This window comes from Lathamus discolor, chromosome 13 (genome assembly GCF_037157495.1).
Source record: "Lathamus discolor isolate bLatDis1 chromosome 13, bLatDis1.hap1, whole genome shotgun sequence".
NCBI lineage: Eukaryota > Metazoa > Chordata > Aves > Psittaciformes > Psittacidae > Lathamus > Lathamus discolor.
This window is the reverse complement of record NC_088896.1, coordinates 9,500,664-9,524,032: the sequence shown is the minus strand read 5'-3', so window position 1 is coordinate 9,524,032 and position 23,369 is coordinate 9,500,664. Positions and strand designations below refer to the sequence as shown.

General features: G+C 42.5%; 2 protein-coding genes across 2 annotated transcripts in view; both read left to right on the top strand.

Annotated features, from left to right (window-relative positions):
• The first annotated feature begins 455 nt into the window (after positions 1-455).
• The window catches only part of PITPNC1 (phosphatidylinositol transfer protein cytoplasmic 1), an 80,460-nt gene continuing 57,546 nt past the window's right edge, over positions 456-23,369 (top strand). The window contains exon 1 of the mRNA XM_065693518.1: positions 456-632. Coding sequence (XP_065549590.1) covers positions 522-632 — 111 coding nt within the window. The 5' untranslated portion in view covers positions 456-521. The remainder of the gene's footprint in view (positions 633-23,369) is intronic.
• LOC136021369 (cell division protein DipM-like) lies at positions 2,785-3,718 on the top strand. The gene is made up of 2 exons (XM_065693516.1): positions 2,785-2,823; positions 2,963-3,718. The coding sequence occupies exons 1-2, from the start codon at positions 2,820-2,822 to the stop codon at positions 3,661-3,663; spliced, it is 705 nt and encodes a 234-aa protein (XP_065549588.1). The 5' UTR covers positions 2,785-2,819; the 3' UTR covers positions 3,664-3,718.

The window sequence follows — 23,369 nt, the reverse complement described above, 5'->3', positions numbered from 1 at the left end:
ACCTTCTCTCTGAACTCAAGAAGTCCAGCATCAGAATTTATCCTTCATTCGGAATGATTTTTAGTTATTAATTGACCTAAATACCAAAACTACATGCCTGTGTCGTAGAGAGCGAGCCCTCTCCGAACTGTGGCCATTCACGGGTTTTTACAGAGCTTTGGCTACTGATTTTGAATGGTAAAATCTCAATATTAGTGTAATTTTACAGTTGATGGATAAGGAGCGATGGCTTTCAGGGAAGCAAAGCGTCACATGTAATGTGATTGATACATGTTCCCATACACAGTCATGTTGGCTTAAGCAGCGAAAGGGTCAGGAGATGAATGCATAACTGCAACTGTTGTCTTCCCTCGCCTGCACGGGTGTGCTGGGAGATGAGGAGGCAGCTTTTGCCTCCAACATAGACTTCCTGAATGGCTCAAAACCCCCTCAGTTCTTGCTCAGAACTCTGGTAAAATGCCTCAAGGAATAGCTGCCTTTTGTTGTCTCATTAAGAAGCCAGGTTTTGCTGACACAAGTCCATGTGGAGTTACTGCTCAGCATGGTTCAGTGTGGGCTTTTCCCCCCAGGTCAAAATGATGAGTGAGGAATGTCTCATTTTCACAAGTGGCCGCCAAGAACACGATGCAGAGGTAAGAGATTTGTTTCTTGCAGTGCACAGAAAACAGACACCGAGGTGGGCTCGCTTGGCAGAAATCCTGCCTAGCTGGAGCCAGACGTCTTCTCTGCCAGCATGACCTGAAATGAAAGCATTTGGTGAGCAGTTTGTAAAGGGTATTGCTGGGGTCACTGGTTCATTCCCCGGGTGTATGTGCAGACAGCACTAGAATGGGCTGTTCCCCTGGGGGTATGTGTGGGGAGACTGAAGAGCGTTTTACTGTAGGTAGGGGAAGTGATTTTGGTTTCTGGTTGAAGCAGCTCCTGGATCAGGCACTACTTTCTGCAGACATCCTGCTTTGATGTTTTAAATAGAGCTCTAACGGTCAGTTTATGCTGAAATCAGGTAACAGGAGATAAAATAGTTCAGGTCTTCCGCCTGTTTTTATTGAAATCAGTGTCTCTGCCTACAGTTGAGCAGCATCAAGGCCTTATGCGAATTAGTTCTATTTGTTTATACTGCTTATTTCAGCAGTAATCCTGACACATTGTCTTCAGTGAATGAGCCATTAGCAAATCACTTAAAACTGAAGCAGATGGTTTAGATCTGACTTTGCGTTACCTGTAATCTATAGGTAATATCATATCTCACCTGGAGCATTGTGTGCAGTTCTGGTGTCCTCAACATAAAAAGGACATGGAACTGCTGGAACAAGTCCAGAGGAGGCCACGAGGATGATCAGGGGCCTGGAGCACCTCCCGTATGAAGACAGGCTGAGGAAGTTGGGGCTGTTCAGCCTGGAGAAGACTGCATGGAGACCTCATAGCAGCCTTCCAGTACCTGAAGGGGGCCTATAGGGATGCTGGGGGGGGACTCTTCATCAGGGACTGTAGTGACAGGACAAGGGGTAATGGGTTCAGACTTAAACAGGGGAAGTTTAGATTGGATCTAAGGAGGAAATTCTTTCCTGTTAGGGCAGTGAGGCACTGGAATGGGTTGCCCAGGGAGGTTGTGAGTGCTCCATCCCTGGTGGTGTTCAAGGCCAGGTTGGATGAAGCCTTGGGTGGGATGGTTTAGTGTGAGGTGTTCCTGTCCATGGCAGGGGGGTTGGAACTGGATGATCTTGAGGTCCTTTCCAACCCAAGCTATTCTATGATTCTATAGCATCATGGAATGGTTTGGGTTGGAAGGGGCCTTAAAGACCATCAAGTTCCAACTCCTCTGCCATGGGCAGGGACAACTTCCCCTACACCAGGTTGCTCCAAGCTCCATCCAACCTGGCCTAGCACAGTTTATTGCCTTGTTTTGGCTATTTTGCATGGAAGTTTCAGGAACATAGGACAAACATCATGAATTACAGCTCCAGGTTTGGTATGTAATAGCTGTTGTCCGGTCTGAGATATGAGTCTCATTAAGGACATTGTTCGTACCTCAGCTGAAAATCCAGGCTGTTCCCAGATTTTCCACGTCTTTGTGTAGGTGTTTGCACTTCATGGGAAAGGCAGAGCATGTGAAATACTGTGCCGTTACTGCGATGGGATGGGGAAGTTCTGCCGTTAGCTCCAGGAGATGGCACTGTGTCCTCTCCGGGCTAAAAACCGTATATACATGGCTTCGAAATGTACATCCAGGGCCAATGAGATTCTGAGGGGTTTTGTGCTCTTTCTTGTTATGAAACACACGTTTCACTGTAGACCTCGATTCATCTTTAACTGTCCTCAATACGGCCATTCATCATTCCAGTGTTGTAGCTGGTGGTATTTAAATGCATGTGTGTTTGCCATTATCTATGCAGTGCCCTGTGTTCTCACGTTGCCGGCACAGTGCTGCTCGGTGATCCATGCTTTACAGCCGTTCGGAAAGTAGGGACAAGCGGCAATACAAGGTTTTATCATTGACCTGCGGTTGTGTAACAGCGCCGGGATGCCCCCTCGTTCCAGAACTGGGCTCCTGTGCTATCAAGCGGTAACTTCATAAGGGGTAAATCCCTCTCGAAACCACAGCCCCCAAGCCCGTTACAACCCGGTGTAACTGAGAACCTGCCTGCTCGGGGTCAGTCCTGCTGAAACGGCTTCATTGTTCAGCGGGGGGGGCGGCGCGTTTCCACCGAACTTTCTGCGTGGCATTTGAAAGTAAATAGGAAAAAGCCGATAGGAACACACGAGTTGTGTTTGCGCTGCAGAACCCGCTGGCTGATAAGGCAGGGCTGACCGAAAGGGAAATGGGTGAGGCCTTCACATCCTGTGCCCCGGCTCCCCCGCCGCCGGTAACGAGAGGCGGTTGCGGAGACGCGGGGCCCTGACGGGGCTCTCCCCGTCTTACCCCGCGTTGTGAGCGCTTTGCACGGTTCGTTGTCCCCCGTAGGACCCAACCTCCCCCCCGCATCGAGCCGGCTCCGCGTCAGGATCAGCCGAACCCGGGGCTTGCCCCGCTTCAGCGCTGCCTCCCCGGGGGCACCGCCGGGCGACACCCGGTGCTCCGCGGCCCGGCCGCGCCGCTCAAACCCGCCCCTCGCTGATGTCACCCGCCCCCCCGGGGCCGCTGTAGCCGCTCCGAGCCCGCGGCCACCGGATCGCTGCGCTGCACCCCCCCCCCCCACCACCACCACCTCCGGTCCCCCGGGCACAGCGGGAGCCGCGGCGGCCGCAGCCGCGTTGCGGCGGGGAGGTGGGAGCCGCGTTCGAGCCGCGGGGGAAGGACGCGTTCGAGAAGCCTTTGTCTCGGTAACCGGCTCTCGTCCTTCCTGCCGGCGGCGGGCGGGGGGGGCTCGCTGGCTCTGCGGCCGCCCCGGGCATGCCGTGCCGGGGCTGCGGGAGGCGGCCGCTTGCGCACGCTGCCGACGGATGCCTCAGGCTGTAGCGGCGGCGTTTGGGGCGCCGGTGCCGGTGCGAGCGGGTGCGTGGAAGAGGAGGAACTGGAAGGAAGGAGCGGCGGTGCTGGCTCTCCTCTGCCGGGGTCAGCCTTCCTGCATGGTCGCGTTACTCTCGGGTGGACGCATTGTCAAGCGCGTACAGGGAAAGGGACTCGCTTATTTCCCCCCTCCCCGTGCTTGGTTTTCGTCGTGATCACCGTGCAGCAGTAACCACTTTTCTCCCACTTTGCTGGTCCGCACCGAGGCAGGGGGAATATGCTCATGAAGGAGTACCGGATCTGCATGCCTTTGACAGTTGAAGAGGTAAGCTCTGCCACGGGGAACGGCTCGGTCTTAGCCGGGGTCTTCTCCTTCCAGGCGAGTTGGGGTTGTGTTTGTTTTACTGAATCGTTCTGCGTGCGATGAACTTGGTCGGAGGTGGCTGGGTAGAGAGGAATGTTTTGATTGGAAATGAAGGGAATCCCGCAGGAACGAAGGTAACTGAAGTCCTCAAAGTGTTGGTTATGAAGGTTTTCCAGGCAGACTTTAGAACCTCACTCCTGTTTGCGAGGGAGCGCTTTGTGCTGAAATCCTCCATCTGATAACGCGCCCGTCCAAACCCAGATTCTAAAGATATCGTCACCTTTGCTTAAAATACCCTTGCAGTCGAACGTGGCCTGAAACTGCAGCACAGGTAGGGCAGGGAGGTGGCAATCTGTTAGTAAAACTTTTTTTGTCATTTAGAGAAACGATTGGAAGGCAGAGCGCTCTTTGTGACCGTTCCGAACTGGGAGTTAGGGTTCTGTTGATCTGCGAACACCCTACCTGCTCTTTGTTTTAACGAAGGCAGCAGTGCCTACATGCAGTTCACGTGCTGTGGGGTTACTGGTGCATGTAAACCGTGGTCGTTTATAGGTGCGGATGTCAATGAGGCGGTCGTTTCGGGTTGATAGCAGGAAGGTAGCGGTGCTCTGCTCAGCCGCTTGCGCTACACGACCGGACGTGGCTGCTTTTGCGCGCACGCCCTACGCGAGCCGGCTGCGCACCGCGCATCTTGCGCCTGAGCTGCGCGGAGAAGCGTCTCTTCTGCGGGCGTCCTCCCCGCGGCCGCCAGAGAGCGCTCTTCCCCTCGGGGCAGCCCCGGCTCGGCTCGGCTCGGCTCGGCTCGGCTCGGCTCGGCTCGGCTCGGCTCTGTTCGGGGCAGCGCCTCGCCCTTATGGACCCATCTCCCCCAGGGCAGTAACGAAATGCGGTGGTTTCACCCATTAATTCATGCTGGTTTTTGTTCAGGTAGAGCCAGGCGGGTGTTCTCTGCACCGGTCTGGTTTGGTTTGTTTCCAGTGTGCCCGGAGGAGTCCTCACGAGTGTGACTGAGTGCTCATTTCAATGGGCTTTTTGTCCCTGTCTTAAAACTTGGCAAATTAACGGTGTTCTAAACCTGAGAATTGAAACTGCCGAATATTTACTTGAAGCTGCTCAGCAAATTCCTTTTTCTGGGAGCAGGACCTAGCTCCACCGTGTACGTAAATAGGCACAGGTTTAATTTGTAGGTTTAATTAAGAACTTACTAAATAACTTAACAGAATACTTAATTCTGTTATTTAATTGCAGCACACTGTGAGGGTGCTGAGGCGCTGGCACAGGGTGCCCAGAGAAGCTGTGGCTGCCCCATCCTTGGCAGTGCTCAAGGCCAGGTTGGATGGGGCTTGGAGCAAGCTGCTCCAGTGGAAGGGGTCCCTCCCAACACAAACTATGCTCTGTGTTTTCCAGCCAAGTTCCGTAGCATGCTGTGATGCTGGCTGGCATTATTCTTTTAATGCATCATTTCATTTGTTTATTGTGTTATCCTAATGCGGACAATGTTTTATCCAAGCCTGATGTCCTCAGACTACCACGCTCAGTTAACAACGGTTTGTTACGTGATCAGAAGGGAGCAGATCTAATTTCTTTCGAAAAATTATTGTTAAACAAGATTTCCAGGTACAGAAAAGGCCAAAAACCTCCCAAAATGGGAATGCTTGATGCCTGATGAGGTCTTTTATTCCCTACAATGCAACAGAATTAGTCAAGATACTCATGCGTCTTGTAGGTTCTCTCATGTTGAATTATCCATTATTTAGTCCAAGAGCTGCAGCTGAGATGTCTTGAACCTAGAACATATCTGGTATTTAGCATGGATTTCATTATTAATTATAAAATGAGCTAGGACAATGTTGTGCAATTGACAGATATCTTATTTTTGTTATAGTGATTTACATACTAAATGAAGTCCCACACTATATTTCTTGTAGTGTTCATCTTTGTGACATCTCTATGAAGGTGGTGTTATTTGATTTGTACCCTTAATTGCACATTAACTACCAATAATGCATGGTATTTTTGGCATCTCTGTAGACTAAGGTGATGCTCTATGCAGTTGTTAGGAGAACATCATGCAGCAATGCTCACCCTTCAAGAAACAAGAGTGTTTTGGTTCTAAGAGGCCCAAACTGCCTTCTACGAGGTGCTAAGTCTCTGTGGTTCAATGGGCTTTGTTGGAAATGCAGTTTCCAGAGGAGATGAAGTGTCTCACAGGATTGGGATGTTGGGCTCTGCTCTACAGCGGCAGTTGGGTACCTAATGCGCATTGATGTTTCTGGGGCTTGAGCACTGAAGTATTTGTAAGGCTGTAGGTTTCAATGGGTATGTGGAAAACGCTGTTATTTCTTACACAGCTGCTTGACTTCTCTTTTTGTGCTGTTTTTCTCACTCTGACTTTACAGCTCTGCTTTTTCCACTGTTTGGGAGTTCTGGCTTTCGGCCTGTGCGCTTTATACACACATTCAAAAGCGTTTTCGTGAACAGTTTTCTTGTTTAACACTGACTTGCCGGTTATCCACACGTGGAAGCTCGCATGAATATGGAAGAATTCCATCCTTAGTCAGTGGTGTGTTGTCATTGAAACCAGAGTGGCTTCCCATGCCATTCCTTTGAAGGTAATCAGTACAGGAGGCAAAAGGGAGTGAGAACTGTGTCAGGCAAGCACCTGCACCCTGTCTTTTGTAGTCAGATTCTGTGTGTAATGTGAGGAAATGTGCATTAAAATGTTGTGTAATGGCCAGTTGAGTAACAAGGAGTCATGACTCTGCGTGTAAGTACACACACAGTACAGCAATTAGCACTATACTGGTTGGCAGTCATGACCTTAATTTGCCTCTGAAGTAGAGTAAAACGCTGATGGATGTCGCAGCAGCCCTGTCCCCAGGTTTGAAGGGTTTCTGGCAGGGTGGTGGATCGGAGATGCTGCAGAGCTGGTCTTCATGAGCTGCAGCAGATCCTGTTCTTGAGGCATGCTTTCATTGATCCCCTTAGCAGATAAGAAACCCAAATATTTATGGGAGTTGTGTTTTGTACCTGTCAGCATGGAGCCCAAATGCTTTCTTGCAAATAAAACACTTCCTGAGATATGCTGATTGCTGCAGACTGAGCTGTTCTTGTGTATTTTGAGCTGGGATACAACAGTGAGAGGTGCATCTTTGTTCCCGTTCCATAAGCACCAGGAAAGACAGGCTGTTCCAAGAGTGCTTGCTGTGGCACCACACCAGGGTTCTTATTCAAGGCTGAGGCAAACTCATCAAAGTGCGTTTTTATTGGCAGTTATTTAGGGCTGTTACATATATATTGTTGCAGACTGCCTGCTCAGCTTGAAAAGTATGTAAGAAAGGAAATACCCTGTTAATTTCTAAACAAAATAGTACCAACAGGTCTATTAGGTCAGAATGTAGCTGTTGGTTGACAAAGCCAATACGATTGCCAGTTAGAAGTTATTCTTTATCTCATTTGCGGTGCTTCTGGGAGGCATGCACACAAATTCAGATCTTTTCTTAGCTCCGAGACCTCACAAAAGCCATTTCTTTCAGTTATTCCATAGAGCAAGTAGAATCTGGTGCAGTCATTGCTTAGGATGTTACCAGCCCTCATCCCAGCTGCAATCAGTAGTCGAGTTTGCCTCTTGGTTATGTTTTCCCTTGCATTTTCATGTGTTAATGCATTCTTACAAATAGCTTGTTCCATCATATCAGCGAACATGACAATGGGCTGTATTGTGGTGGCTTAAATATCATCAGTTAAAACCCACATTCCTAAAAAAGTGAAAAGAACACCAAGCAATTGAAAAGAGCAGAGAAGCTAAAAAAATGCTCAGCCTCGGGTCTCATTGCAAGCCATAATTCCAGAGGAAGGGTTGCATGCCTTTGTGCCTTCGAGATGCCTTTTATCTGAAAATGAGAACCAAACCTGATAGCTTAGCATGGCACGGAACTTGTAGTTTGGAAGAGGCAAAGTAAATTCAAGTTTGAGTTGTGTGGGAAGTGATTATTCCTTAGGGGAATGGGTGGAAAGACATTTTTGCTGGATCCTGTTGAGAATGGAGCTGTCGCTGCAAGATGCTAATAAAGATGTGAAGTTAGGTTGGGTATATTTAAAAGCCAAATATCAAATATAAATACAGCAGTCATCATAGGTTTTTTTCCTTGGAAACAGGGATGTCCATTAGCATTTATTTCTGTTAGTTCTGAGCTATATGTGTGTGGCCAGACCTACAGTCCAAACAGGTATTCCTTTGTTCTTTATTTCAACTGAGAGTGTCTCTGCTGAAGCCAGGGGGATTGCTCCTCTTCGCGGCTATAGATAAAAGCTGGGTTTGATGTGTGGGGAGCACTGCCTGCATGAGGTGTGTAGGAACAGCTGTATTGTCATGAATACAAACAAGCAGAGACCTGCAGAACATCTGAACGTGGATCATGAGTTTTCAACACGAACAGCTTCTGGATTTAGAGGTGTTGTGCCTGTTCCTTTATCGAAATAGCCATTGTTTAGCTCTTGTTTTGGACATTATCAATTCTCCCAGTGCGGATTCTGTCCATAAATGATTTCAACAACATATGTGTGAGCACTGTTTGCATTCTTCGCATCTTGTGTACATTTCTTCTTTAAAAGATGTCATAGTCTACTGTTTTGTGTACAAAGGGCACTTGCTATAACATGTTTTATTCAGGCAGATTGAAAAGTCAATGAAAGCATTTGAGAAAGTGTTTTTATAACCTGAGAGTTAGCAGGTGTTGTGATATTTAGACATAACTATATGTAGAACAGAAAAGCCTTTAGTAGGGTATAAAGCGTAAAATACCCTTTTTTCCCCCTAAACTACAGTGATCTATTGCAGGACAAACTGCATCTACTCATCTTTCAATTAATACAGATAGATTAAATAATGATTGATTATGGATGCTGTTCTCATTTCCCAGCTATAATCACAGAACATATTTTCAGGAATATGGGAACGTGTGGAACATTTGAAAAAGCAATATGTTGGTTGTAAGCAGGAGGACTATCAGCAAACATAAGGGGAAGTCAGCTTTTCAAATGGAATTAAATGGGATTAGTTATAAATAAAATGCTAACTGGACCATGTCATGGCCATGAGCTCTGCAGAAAAAGTTTCTCTGGTAGCTTTGGGTTGAAGTTGTCCAGCATAAACGGAGCCTTATTGTGCAATTTGAAACTATCAACAGCTATAACGCATCTTTAGTTTTACACTTATTCCTTTATAAGATAATAAAGTGCAATGAAAAGTAAAGGCCATTTTACTTGGTTAATCATTCTTTCTGGATATGCCTTATGAGAACCTCACCAGCCTTGCCTTCTTTTTGCAGTTAATACTGGGGGGCCACTGCTAGATTTGTTTGAGGACTATTCAGAGTTAATTATTGATCTGGAAAAGCTCTTTACACCATTAGGAGCATCCCTTTACCCTTCACAAGAAATCGTTGTGTAAGACTTGTTAGTGAACAGATCTGATCTGGTGTTTGTGGGCGGTTATGTCTGCTCACATCATAAGACCTTTGGTACATGCAATGTGAACTTAAATTGACCTTAAAGCTTATGGATTGGGAAGACTCATTATAATGATATAAGAGACAAAATAGGAGAGGGAAAGCATCAGAAGTTAAGTTTTAGTACCAAATAAGAACAGCTATTTTCATCTTTCAGTGCACAACCTACTTGTAAGAATGAACAGAAGAAATTGAGAGCTGTGTTTTACCACGGGAAGAAAATAAGTACCTTCCTTTAGCCTGACCTTCCTGTACTCGCTGTAGTCACCTAGAGAGCTATAAAAGCAAAGCAGTACAGATGTCAACTCTTCATTGCACACCACTGCAAATAGAAGACCAAAAATACCCAATTTTCTTCTTTACTCCCATTTGCACATTTCAATACCACTCTGTGAAAGAAACAAGACAACCTTTGTGCTTCAAGTTTTGGTGTAAATCATTAAAAAAACCTCTCAGTGGAAAGGATTAGATATTATCTAAGGAACCCCAGACTGACACAGATGTCTCTTCATCTCTCTTGGCCTGTCTCTCCATGTCTACACTTGTTTTCTCCAAGGTGTGTGTATATGTATGTAAACTAATACTACACATTTGCTTTGAAGGCTTTGTTGGCAAAATATAAGGCCCAGGTTTGCATTTCCCGTATAAGAAAATGCAGTATTTTAGGACATTTTCTAGCTACAGCACTCTACAGAGCTTTAATGCTGTCAAGAACTCTGTGGAGTGTGTTTGCCTTGAAAGCACAGTGTAGGTTCAGAAACAAAAGAACAGGGAGAGGAAAGCACAGAATGTCAATACTGGCTCATAAAATAGTGCTTTCAGGGGTTTTATTTTTGGGATGAACTTTAGGTTGCTGAGAGCATGCAGTTCGTGTAGGAGCTGATGGGAACACTAAATGATCAGCCCTATTGAAATTGTGGCCAACTGTTTATGTACCTGGTAGTGGATGCAGATACCTATATTAGCACCTTGAAGTCTGAGAACTCTGATGTGTCAAATGCATTTTCCCTTAGTCCAACCTATTTAATTTCTTCATCTGTCTAATTGTAAGGTTAGGAATAATATAATTATACTAATTTTCATGTGCTTTTTGCCTGACTGCATCTGTTAAGGAAAGATATTAGGTGATTTATAGAATAATAGAATGGTTACGGTTGGAAAGGACCTGAAGATCATCTAGTTCCAGCTCTAATCCTTAACATATATAAGGCCCTTCAGCTTATAGGAAGGTAAATATTTCTGTAATAACTATGGAAGGTTAAAAATGATGTTTTCCTTTGTGAGTATTCAGTTGATAGGCATTTGTATTGTTAAAATCTGTTAGAAATCATATTCTTTTATACAAAAGTCTGCCTAGTCAGGTAATGGAACACCCATAGTGTATAACAATGATTCATTCACAATATTCTTTGTGACTAGTGAGTGACAAATATGTTCCCCAGGCTGTCCTTATAGAACCCAGTCAGTTGTGGATGCTGAAATACACGCAGGCTTTCCATCTTGAACGTCTAACTGAACACACAAGCAACCATTAAATACTATGAGGGAGGAGATAGCGCACATGCAAACAATTAAAGTATACTCATTTATTGTGGGTGAGGAATAATTCTTTGTAGTCTTGCTCATGGAAAACTGATTTGTCATTTAAAATGATGATTTTTTTTTCCCCCCAAATCATTATAATTTTCCCTATATTCCGTCCTTATCTCCTTTGGTTCACAGAGCATCTGTCATGGTGCAGTATATTTTGTAAGGCTCAATACGTAAATAAAATGAATAGTGACATTTCATGCAGATTTGCAGTGATAGCTCTCCAGTGCAGCCTGAAGAGCTTTGTGTAGGCACATTGTAGGCATATTTGAGTGACATTACCAATGTGCATGTTGTCAGCAAGCAAGAAGATAGGTGCTGCCCAAGATTAGTGGCTAGGTTTAGAAAGGACTGAAGAAAAGGTAGCTTAGATTTGAAGTTGGGTTAACAGATGGGTTTACAGTCTGTAGGTGGGGGAAACTAGACTTGAACTTGGCCTGTGTTTGTATATGATGCTTTTAGTCTGCCTTAGTCTTGTTTCTCTCCTCATTTCATCGTTTCTTCCCAATTTTGGTTGTAAGTGATCAGCCGATTTGGAATCCTTGGATATGTATTAACATGCTATTTTTATTTTTATAAAGCATAATCCAGGGTGCTAACTTGTAGGAATGACATTTTAATGGCTTTTCTTGGGAAAAGAAGAAGTGTATCTTCCCTCTTTTTCCTGTTTGTGGTCAGCAAAGGCTGAAGCAGTTTTGGATTCTATCAGTTTTGTACTTTTACAGTTCTGAAGTTGGTTTTACAGGCGCACTCCTGGCTTTGCATGTACTTCACTTGTGCACAAGCAGCCACATGCCATGAGTCATGTGCATAAATGTTTGTAGACTGGGTTTAGTAAAAACCTGTTCATGTGCTCTGCAGAAAAATCCTGGTCTCTGTTTAGGGGTTCTTACCTGTCTGTTCTGAGATTAGTCTTGCCTAAGTGATTTAGGAGTACTTAAGCTCTGTGGGAGCTGTTGTCTGCGAGCATGCTGAGTGTGCCTTCTTTTCCATTTCATCCCCCTGAATGTCACATTGGGTTTAATGCATTGCTCGATTAATGACTATGTTTAAATTTCTTTCAGTAAAAATATTATTGTAATGCATGGCAAAATAATTATGTGCTAATGACACTTCAGTGTAACACATACTGTTGCTCAATTACTTGATTAACAATCAGTCACTGATGACAGTCAGAAACACAACTAATTGTGGAATGTATTTTCAGAGTTTGGTCTCATTTTCTATACAAGTTACTAAAAAATATCAAGATAACCTTTTGTGTTCATGTCACCAAGGTACGTGAAAGGTCACCAAATCGCGCAGTCCACTCTGAAACAAAACCATGTATTTATCAGATAAAGACAAAGGTAATTCTGTTGATAAGCATGAAGTTCTTACACATGCCAAGCTTGTATTTCTCCTGATTAAATATAGATGGTTCTATTTAAGCAGTCTCACTTGTAAGGCCCATTGAATATACTGGTCCTAGTATGTATAATCCTATCTTCTGAATGACGCTTGACAGATTTATCCAGCTATTTACCTGACGTTGTCAGGTTTTCTTTGAAAGTGCCCATTAGCTGACCTTTAAGTAGTATTTTCATTTAATAAATGGTTTGTGCAGTGACTTGAAATAAGCTGAATGAAACATCTGACTTACACGTGATTCACTCTTCAGTAACCTGCCTGCTTCTGTGCTCACACAGGCTCGATCTGAAAAGTCTTTACATCTTACTTCAATGGACCAGGTTTGGTTTTGTTCCACTCTCTGTGAAAGTCATTCAGTGGAGTTTAGACCGTAATAATACCAATGAGTTCTGCTGCTGATGTCAGAGAGGCCGAGATTTCACCAAATATGTATGACAAAACCCGGCATATTTTTAGAAGAGAAACATTGGGAATTTAAATTCCATCTTAGTTGCATGATGCGAATCCGAAATAATTCCATTGACCTCAGTAGATCCATTCCAGATTTCTATCAGTCTCATCAGAAGTAGACTTTAACCAATGGCTGTAAACCAGAAGAAAATGTGGATGCTTCAAATCTCTTGTTCTTAACAAGAAAGAAACCGAGCTGATGTCTCTAAATCGTTCGCATTCTTGCCTGACCTAAAAGACATTTTCGCGCAGTTAGATCAAGCCCCAGGTTTGTGTCAAACTCACGCTAACGCCTTTAAGCCTACACAGCATTGTACAATTGCTGTCCTCACACTGCGGAACTTGGCAGTAACCTCTTCACGCTCAATTTTCAGTCCTAACTCTGTAGAAACTCGGATTCTCTGTTCTTTCTCCCATTTTTGAGTCCTTGGTCATACTCCCGAAGAAGAAAGCCTGGCCAACCCCAGCAGGCGCCCGGCCAGCTGGCAGAAAGCTGCTGCTCTGAACAACAGCCTGCTGCTCCTGCTCGGCCTCACTCTTGCAGAGGATAAGGAACTGTACAGCACACTGAAACAATTGATAATTCAGGTCCCTGCTGAGTGCGGAGCTCAGGCCTGAATCTCCCTATTCCCTCGGTTACCATGGATCTCTGCACCCAGACTGGAGCGAAAGAGAGCACCGAGTTCCAAAAGCTCTCAAAGGTTTTAGAGGGTTGCTAAGTTTATTTGCATTTCCAAATGTTTGCTATTCTGTTAAGCCCAAGGGGATTTGTTTGGTTTGTCTTTATTTTCCTGGTTTTCTTTTCTTTTTTTTCACCACAGGCATGATCCAGTATAAAAACATGTCCTATATAACATGGAGACTCATACATTTGGGATAGGTTGGGTTTGAGGGTTTTTTTCCCCATCAGCTTCAATGGAAACAGAATAAACCCTACTACAGGGATTATTTCTTTCTTGTTATTAGTTTTCCACTGGTTTGCTCTAGCTGATTTGCTCCACTATCTCTGCTCTTTTCATGTCTGCACATGAACTCAGTCAGGTGATGCCCAACTTCTAAATCTATTCTAAGTGGGTTTGAGATGAGGCAAACAGCATTTCAGTGGAAATGTTATGTCATAGTTACAAATGCCTATGGATTAGTTAGTTTATTTCCAGGACCTCATGGACTATACATTGCTATTTATAATTTAACTTTCTCGAGCAGCCACGACTGTGTTTATGTTACCATGGTGTTACTTGCCATACTTGAGGGTGGATAGTAAATGCTATAATTGAAAATAGATACTCCCACTGAAATAAGTCTAACAGGTGGTTATGTTTGTATTTAATCGTGCTGCGAGAATGGGACAAGTTAAATGTGGATGCCTCTGACCCTGCCTTTTCACTAGGACAGTTTCAGACATGCCAACTGGCCTTTAGTGGCCAGAACTGGCGTAAACAACATGAGCGATTTGTCTTGTGACAGTCCAGGGAATGTCAGTGGCAATCAATGAGTATCCTCTGCTTCAGACTTTAGAAAGTGAATGCTCTTAGTGGGGCAAAAGGAGATGCTGTGGTGCAGGGGGAGGTCTGTATTTCATCTATCTTCTGCAGACCATAATCTGTGTAAAGCTGCAGCTCCTCAAGAGCGTTTGAGAAACAGTAATTGCTGTTTCCTTGTGATTTCCTCATATTAACCTTCTTACCTTGTCTCATCTCTTAATTTCCTTCAGTTATCCACCATGAGGAGTTGCTCATCTGTTTTGAGGTCTGCCATATCTTAATATTATGTGGCTTAGCTTGACGTTAGCTTACACCTACCTTCCTGGTGCTGGCAACACACATCCTACTGGCAGAGCTGTTCAAACCGTCCCCCTCTCACAACCATAAGAATAGCTTTAGATTAAATTTTGTCAACTCCCATAAAACCAGTTAAATGTTATAAATAATACATATATATAAATATATATAAACCAGTTTTATATATATAATAGTTAAATCACATAATTTATATGTTTTATATATGAACACATATTTTTCCATCTTCAAAGTAAAAGGATGGAAGCATAGGGATATTATTCTGAATTCTCCCAAATATTTAGGGAGGAAAAAAAGGATTGTAGATTTTTCTCTCAGAAATATTCTAGAAAGTGAAGTGAAAAATAACTAATTCAAAATAGCAGGATTGTTTCACACTCTGACTTACTGCACAAAGTCATATGCCCAAGAGTATTAGGTTACCAAGTACAAACACTTCAGTCAGGATAGTATGATTATTAGCAAAGGCATTTGTAAAATACACTCTAATAGAACCATGCAAAAGATGCCTGATTGGTGCCATTGTATGAACAGCAAAGTGCAGAGCAGAGATTCTTGCATGAGTTTTGCACAGCAGTCTCTTTTTGAGGATTGTTGTACCCTTTTCAGAGGTAGCTGCCAGAGTTCCATCTTTACGCTGTTGAGTTTTGTATCAACCAAAGGCTGATTGGCTCCTCCAGTTTTTCCTAGAGCTGTAGGATATACAATTAATTTGCAGCAGCAGCAGATGTTGTGTGCATACAGAGATCTTTCTCTTGAACTCAGTACGAGGCTGTTTCTCAGTTTTCCATTTGCATTTTGCCCAATGAGTAAAGCAAAGCCAGAAAACCCCAGCATAGTGGTTCAGAAGGCAGTATGATTTGTCATGGTTTGGTTTCAGGCTGGTTTGCATTGGCTTGAAATATTTGTGTTATTTAAACCACTATCACGTCCTGTGTACACGGGAGCAAGAGTCAGAGTTTACATCTTACAGTTTTTCGAGGAGGTCCTTAAGGCCTTTTACAAGCTTCTGGCAATTGCATTCCTGTCCACAGGTTGTTGTACTTCGCGTGTTTGGTTGCAGACCTTTTCCACATGTTTTGGAATTAGACCTGCAGATTAAGTGAGCTACTTCAGCTTTCCAGGCTTACCTTACAGGTAGCAGTTGAGTGACTTTATTATTACAGAAAAGCTGAGGACATTCCCTAGGGCCACTGAGAAACTCCCATGTAACAGTAAGCATGCAGTAAAGGACTAGTCTTGAAAGTATTCATGCATATTTAATGATAAGGGAAAAAGATCCAGGTTCAGCCTTGCAGTCAATCCAAACCTCTGACAAGAACCAGGAGTTAAGAAAAAAAGCACCAAGTTTGCAACATGTTCTTGATCAAATTAAAAACTGAGTTTCTGAAGGTGATGAATATAGATGAGAAGCTCGTGTCTGTTGAGAATTGCGCCATAGATCCATGCATCCAAATGGAAGTTCACTGTCAAGCTTGGGTGTTTTGCTGGCCATGTGTCTGTGTAGCTGTAGGATCTCTGCTTTCTTTTGGGGCTGAAACTGAGTTTGAAAGGCCCAGAATCCTTATGTAAACCTGAGGTGCCCTGGAGCTGCCTAAGTCTTAACTAAAATAGGCTGTTGACAACTAGCATTTCCAACCAGTATAACCCACATGGATACCAGAGTAGGAGGCTTGAGTCAAACTGGTGTTTTGGCAAAGTCTCCAGCAGTTACAGACCAGAATTTTGTCTTGATGTTTATGAGATTTGCCATTGTGTTCTACCAAGCTTCATTCTGTTGAGTTTATGTCTGGTTATTTCATGCTTTGCTTTAGCAGTTATCTATTAATATTCATTCTTAACAGTCACAATTCTGTGTGTGAAATTGTAGCCTGAATTTTTGTGTTAGTGTTGATAGGTGGTTCCTGATGTTGACCTGAGTATTCACATCTCTGGTATCTTCCCTGTTCACTCCAGGTTAGACAATGCAGTGCAAATGCTCTAGGACTTTTGGACTCAACCAAGATTTAACCCATTTTGTCAGCTAAAAGAAAGAAAGTGAAAAGAGAAGAAGGATGTATACAGGAGGCATTTCTCAGAGAAAGGAACTGAATAAACAAGGATGTATAGCAATAGGCAGAATTAACTTGCTCCATCAGGTGACAGTTGAAAGCATTTTCCATTTCACTGCAACTGGAACTATAAGACAGTTATGTAGGAAAAGAAGCAGACTCACTGAATAATGAAAGCTTTGCCGTTCTTTAAATATTTTGTCACGTAGTCACTGACATACAAATAATTTCAGAGCTGCCGGGGTACGGTTTTGCCTTTCTTATTTTGCAAACCCTTATTTTTCTTCTGCACTTCTGACACCTTCCAGTCAAGAGTTCCAAAGAAAAAGGACTTTCTTTCCAGTTCATCTACATAACAGTTTATCACCCTCTGATTTCTGTGTGCAAAGGATTTGCATATGTCAGCTTTAAACATGCACTTGTTTGGAGGCACAGTGAACTTTGCAAGTTGACATATAAAGTTAGCCTCAGTAAGTCAGCTGAAGGTTTGTTCCCTGCTGTCCTTTCTGTACCAGATTAGTGCACTGTATGTGCTTACGCTATTCTAGAAAGCAGGGAAAGACAAATGCTATCAAAGTTTAAAAGGTGTGGAGCATCTGTTTTGCTTTTTGACCATGTCCCATACCTGCAGATTGATATGAGCTTAAAACTACTTTTCTTAGGGTTCAAATATTTCTTCATATTTTGCATTTCTGATGAGATGAAAGGTTCAGAACTGATGAAGTGAAGAGTTACCGGGTTTGTCCCTGTTAAATCTGCAACGTTTTTTGATAAATCCCAAAAATACGTAACTCTTCTGTGAATCATTTCTTGACAAGAAGCACTGTTCCAGTCAGTCTGTCTAATGAAGCTGCTGAGGAGGTTCACGCTGGGGAGTTGCTGTCATGCAAGTGCGAAGACTTGTGGGTGACATAAAGCCGTTCTAACACACTAAGTATGGGATCTTTTTCAGGCAAGCTCTGAACAACTTTACAAATTACTCATTACCTTAAGGTGGGATGGCACTGGTGGTGCGTGCCATTATCAAGAATGAGAAATAACTAGCCCAAGATGGAATGCTCGTGTACTGTGTTCCTGAGGAACCACGCGCTGGTAAAATGGGAGGTCTTGTTTCCTCTGGGTCAACCTTTTGAGATGTTACTCTGTGATTTCACACTGTTAAGTCTTGTGTCCCTAGCAGTACATCTATATGTTTCCTAAAGTAGAAGCAAAAGCTGCATGATATGTACTAAGAAGTGGTAAACTGTGGGCTGTGTGGTTCCTCTGTCTGTTGAAAACCATGGTGAAGCCTAAATTTGCATCCCTGAATTCTTCTATCTTGCATGCACTGAGGTGACCCTGTGGTGAATTAGGACTGAAGAATGTTAAGCTGGTGTGCCAGGTGTCCATTGCCACTGGGGTCAATCAGATAAAGTTACTCAGCTTTTCATCTAATCAAGAGTTGCTCCCTAAGCATCGCAGGCTGCAAGTGATCACTGTAACTCTGTATCCTCTCTGCTCTATGTTCTCTCCTTTGTTCTCTTTGTACTCTGTATAATAGGCCTCCCACTCCCTCCTTTAAATCCTTTTTGTAGGAGGTTAATTGCAAAAATGTAGCTTTCCATCCTTGTTGGGTTCAAGTCATCACTTGTTCCTTTTATATATTGTTCACTGGGGATTTGTTTTTTTAGTAAGTTGTGGATGAATGTGCTGCCACCATTAATGAATGTGTTGAACACTTAGAGACCTGTGCACGTTCCTCTGGGACTCCACCGATGTCCTCTTCTCCAGTGAGAAAAATCACCTGTCTATTTTACCTTTTATGATATCTTCTAAAGAATGGTTCATCCTTTTGAGGACCTTTCTGCTTATCCCATGGCAAATACATTTCTTTTAGAATATCTGCAGAGTGACCTTGGCAAAATGGGCTTTTGATACTGAATTGGCCTGTATCAGGTAGGTCTCTTGTGTCTGCATTACCCACTGGCCCCTTCAGAGACAGATTAAGAAATGACTTCTCTTCACTAGAGCTGTGTTAACTTTTCCCTCTATATTTATACATCCAAGCTGTGCTATTCACACTTTTCTTTTTTTCCCTTGAGTAATAGGAATCGCCCTCATCCGCTCTTTCACAGCTTTCTGTTCAATCCATTGAATTGATGACAGCAAATAAAAAGCATATGAAAAGCAAATTAATACAACTCCTGTCCTACTGGGTGAAAGTACAGAGTTTTTACTTAATGCCAACACAATATATTGAATTAATTATGAGTGCAAAGAGGCAGAATTCCAATTAGAATTACCAGCTGATACTTCTTTTTAGCATGGGCTTCCGCTGCATTTAAGCACAAAACTTTGGTAGAGGATTCTCTTTTTAATACTTATCGATTGAAATCATTGGCTGTTTAGGGACTGCTTCTTGCAGGGAACCAGGGTTAGCAATAATGCTAACAACTAGAATTTCAGGGGGCTTATTAATCTTTTTGGCAGTGGTGTACAACAGTATTTCCATATTATATTAGAAGTTGTTTTGCCAAGTGCTGGCTGGCAGTATGTCATGTTCCTTAATTTCCATTTGGAGCCGAACTCTTCTGATCATTTTATCTCTGAAAGGAATTAACATTTGCTTTATTTTAGGTACTAGCTCCTGTAGGATGCATATCATTTAAACTAATAGGGTTCTGTGTTATGAGGCATGATTCTCTTGTTTATCCAGGCTTTGTTATTGCCAGTAGCAAACCCTGTTCTGCTGCCGTTTCATCACCACGTTCCTAGTTCATGCCCAGTGCACACAGAATTGGCAGTCTTGAAAACAGAGATAAATTTCCATGTCCATGTTTAACTTTGATTTGCTCTTACACTTCTGCTCTAACCTCCACCCACTGACTGTAAATCAGTAAGTGAAAAGCACACCGTGTAGACTATCTGCAGCCAAGCGTTTGATATGGTTGTAATTAATTGACAGCATTCGTATAGTGTGCTGATAAGTGAGATTAGTGCCCTTCTCAGGTCCACTTGTACTCACAGTGAAGTCAGTGGGAGTTTCCCTTGTTTTGTATTAAGAATACAAAAATAGAATCCTGAGAGAACTCACTGAATGAGGAGCTGTGTGTGAAACACCAAACAAATTCTCTACTGAACTGCACTCTGTAGAATGCCGTTGGCTTTAGGTAAAGTAGAAGACACTGCAGTAACTTATCTGTCTGCAGGCTTGTGAGTTTTGAATTAAAGATTTACCTCAATTGTGGTGTCAGCAGATTGTAGTAATACATTAAACACATTTGTAATATAATTAATGGACCAAGTTAATACCAACTGTGTTATAAATGATCATGAAGACAGGTGGGTTTGTAGTAGAAAGGTACTAACTTGAAAATGAATTGTCTAAGGTAAGATCTAACATAGAAAGAAAGTAGTATTTCTGACTATCACCTACTGTCATGTCAAAATCTTGTGGCCTTGGGAAACCAAATAAGTCACTGCAGAACATGCTCTGACATATTTCCATCTTTCACCCTTATGCAGGTGTGCCTCTTAGGCCTAATGGTCAGAAGGAAGCAGGATCAGGAAAACCAAAAGCACATAATGAAATGCTGATAGCAGCATAATAGCTGCCCAGCATTTGAACAGCGCATTAAATTTGCATTAAGAAGATGTACTTCTAGGTTGCACATATTTATATTTAGTTCCTGGAATGCCGAAGAGCTCCCTGTTACTATTTGTATAACACAATGCCAGAAAAAAATCGCACCTAGTTTCATGATTCAAGCAAGTGCTCTTTGTCTTACCCTCCCACAAAGTACTACAAGTCATTTTTCATGACATTCACTTTTGTGTGTTCTTTAACTCTCCTCTATCAGAGGGCCCCATTGTGTTAGAAAATTCAAAGAGCAGGGACTGTTATCAAGATTGTGGAACACAGGATTTGATAAATGGTATATAATATGGACAAAATGGCACAGGCTGAAGCAGATTTTTGTCTGGTCAAGAGACTTCTAGGAGAGATGAGCCTCGCTTGGTGAACACTAATATATTTTTCTGGCACTTACTACTTTGCTGCCTCACCTTCTTTACCCAAGTGAGTTAATGGTAAAAAAAATCTTTATGTAGACCTCTGTTCTTCAGCTCGGGCAATTCCATTGTCTTCTGTGGATATAAAATCTTAAAACCTCTCCTTTTCAGGAGAAAATCTGTTTTCCTCATCAGAAAATGAAAGCCTCCCATGACACAAAGGCAGGAATCCCAGCAGCCTCTGCTATGCTCTGTATTCAAATAGGAATGACACCAATAGATGTTGGGACCTTTTTGGTTTGCTGGTCATGCTCCTGCAGTGGCTATAGTCCTGAGACTGATGGCCCATGGAAGCCTTCACTGTCAGTGATAGGGAAATATGCAAATATAATAATCTTATGAATCATCTTTTATAAGGTGTTACTGTAGTCTGAGACTGAATTACAAGCCACCAAACATGCAAATCACGTTTGCGTGAGTGACAGAGTGAGGGTGTCCCTGTGTTTAAGTAGGGCATTACTCAAAATAGTACTATTCCAGCTTTCCATGGGAAAGTACTTTCTGTTCAGCGAGATGTTTTCTTTCTCTACCTAGTCATCAAAACCACCATCAGTCCCATTTCCAGTGAGGCAAGCTTCTGTGGAATGTGACATTTGTTAGTTCCCTTACCTGATAAGAGCTGTATACCTGGATTTGTACACAATGTAATTCCTTTTTTTTTTTTCCTTTAATGTATTTTTCATGCTTGAAAAAGGGCTTGTTCAGGAGAACTTACCCCCAAAAATTTATTTTCTGGCTAGATACAGGAAAGGCAAATTCAATCTTTCTGTTGTTTTCAAGCACCTTAATGCAGAGGAGGAAATAGGAGTGGGTTTGTTGGAGTCGTGAAATAGAGCATGTGGTTGGAAGTGATTCAAAGGTAACCTCCTGCAGTATTTCTGTATCTGTTGGAAAAAAGAACATGAATATAGCACAGAACCTGCAGGTGAAATAGCAGGATTTACATACTACAGGCCTAGAAACTACTGTGCAAGTTATGATCGTGCTCCCAGTTTAGTGAATGGGTTTGGTGGGATTAACAATGTAAAATGAAAGTCTATATTGGCTGTAAACATCTTATTCAACCCTCCTGGATCCTCAGGCTTTATCTTCTTTTTGATGCATGCATGGAATTTGCACAGGCATCAAGAATTTCATACTAATATATAAATCTGTCAGTTGTCTTAGTCATATAACAAACAAGAATCCAGTGAACAAAGAATAAATCTCCCCCTCCATCCCCCCAGTATCCAGAAGTGTAATTACATCACAGATATATCATTGCATATTTGGGTATAAGAAGAATCTTTAAGATGTTACAGAACGCAGGAAATAATGTGTCATTTTTATATTGCTTTAAATGGCTTCAGTTTGTCCTGTAGAATGAAATGTTCTTATTACTCGCTTTTTGCATTTTCTATGAGTTTAAACAGTTAGGATGATGCTTCAATTTAGTTTGAAGTACTAAAGGGGATGCGTTAATTGCAAGTGTTAGTACCATTGTATATGTCCTTCTGAACATCAGATTCGTGGTTTGAGTTAATGGAGGTTAAAAGGAATTTTAAGTGCTGCTTTAATGAGGACAGACACTGACATCTTTTGATACCTTGTATCGCATTTAAGTCCTATGCCTATCTGATATACTATTATAGTGGTGCCCGCTAGTGCTTCCGTAATTATGGGCCTGTCAGCATTTCCATTACAAACCCCTATATTACAGCCAAAAATATCACTCCAGGATGAAGTTTGTACAAAGCCTTTCAGCCTCCAACGAAGAAGCTTTCAAAATTAATTTGGCTGCTTTTCCAATTTAAAACATGAAGTTTTGCTGTTGCTTACTCTACCCCGTATTGATGTCTTGTGGGGTTTTTTGCTGTTGCTTACTCTACTCTGAATTAATGTCTTCCTTAGAGAAAGAAACCAAAATACTGCTGTTTGTTTCCTGTAGCATGAATATAACACATCCAAAAGATAAGAAGTGAAAGCTGAACGCTTTTATTGAACCACAAAAGGAAAGAGAAAAAAGGGGCAGCAAAAGCAGGAAGAAGGAAAAAGCACCTCTGCAAGCTGCCACCCCATTTCAGTGTTCATAGGCAACCTGTCTACAAAGATTTCAGTAGCCTGTGTCTTTTATCATGGGTTGCAGAACAGCAATCAAATTATGATTTCATTTATTATCAACATAGACTGGTTTAATAATTATTATTTAAGGGTTCAAGGACAAGCACTTAGAAATAGGAGGTGCCAAAATTAACATTACCCATACAGTTTAGCTTTTTGGATCTATTTTTTCATAAAGCTGGTTCCTGGCAAGGCTGGGCAGTGCTCAAGTTGACACCATTGTCTCATTATAGAATTCTGTTGTCTTTTTCAGTGATTTATTACCCATCTCTGAAGTTAGAATCACTCTCTTATAGGTTTGAGTGCTGCTTATCATTTAAGTGTCTGAATGTTTTACTAAACATTAATCAATTTATTTTCATTACACTTTCATAAAATAGCAAATTTTCTAATTTTACAGATGATGAACATCTGCATTGAGACTTCGAGTTGAAAATATTAGCTTATTTTGAATATTTAACACTTGGAAACTGATTTTTCAAGTAGAATTATATAGCCCATTCAAAACACAGTTCTCATTTACTTTAGCTAGCTGGTAAATATTGAGCATTTGTTTGAATCAGATCTGTGTCACGTGGGGTACCTAGATGGTGAGGA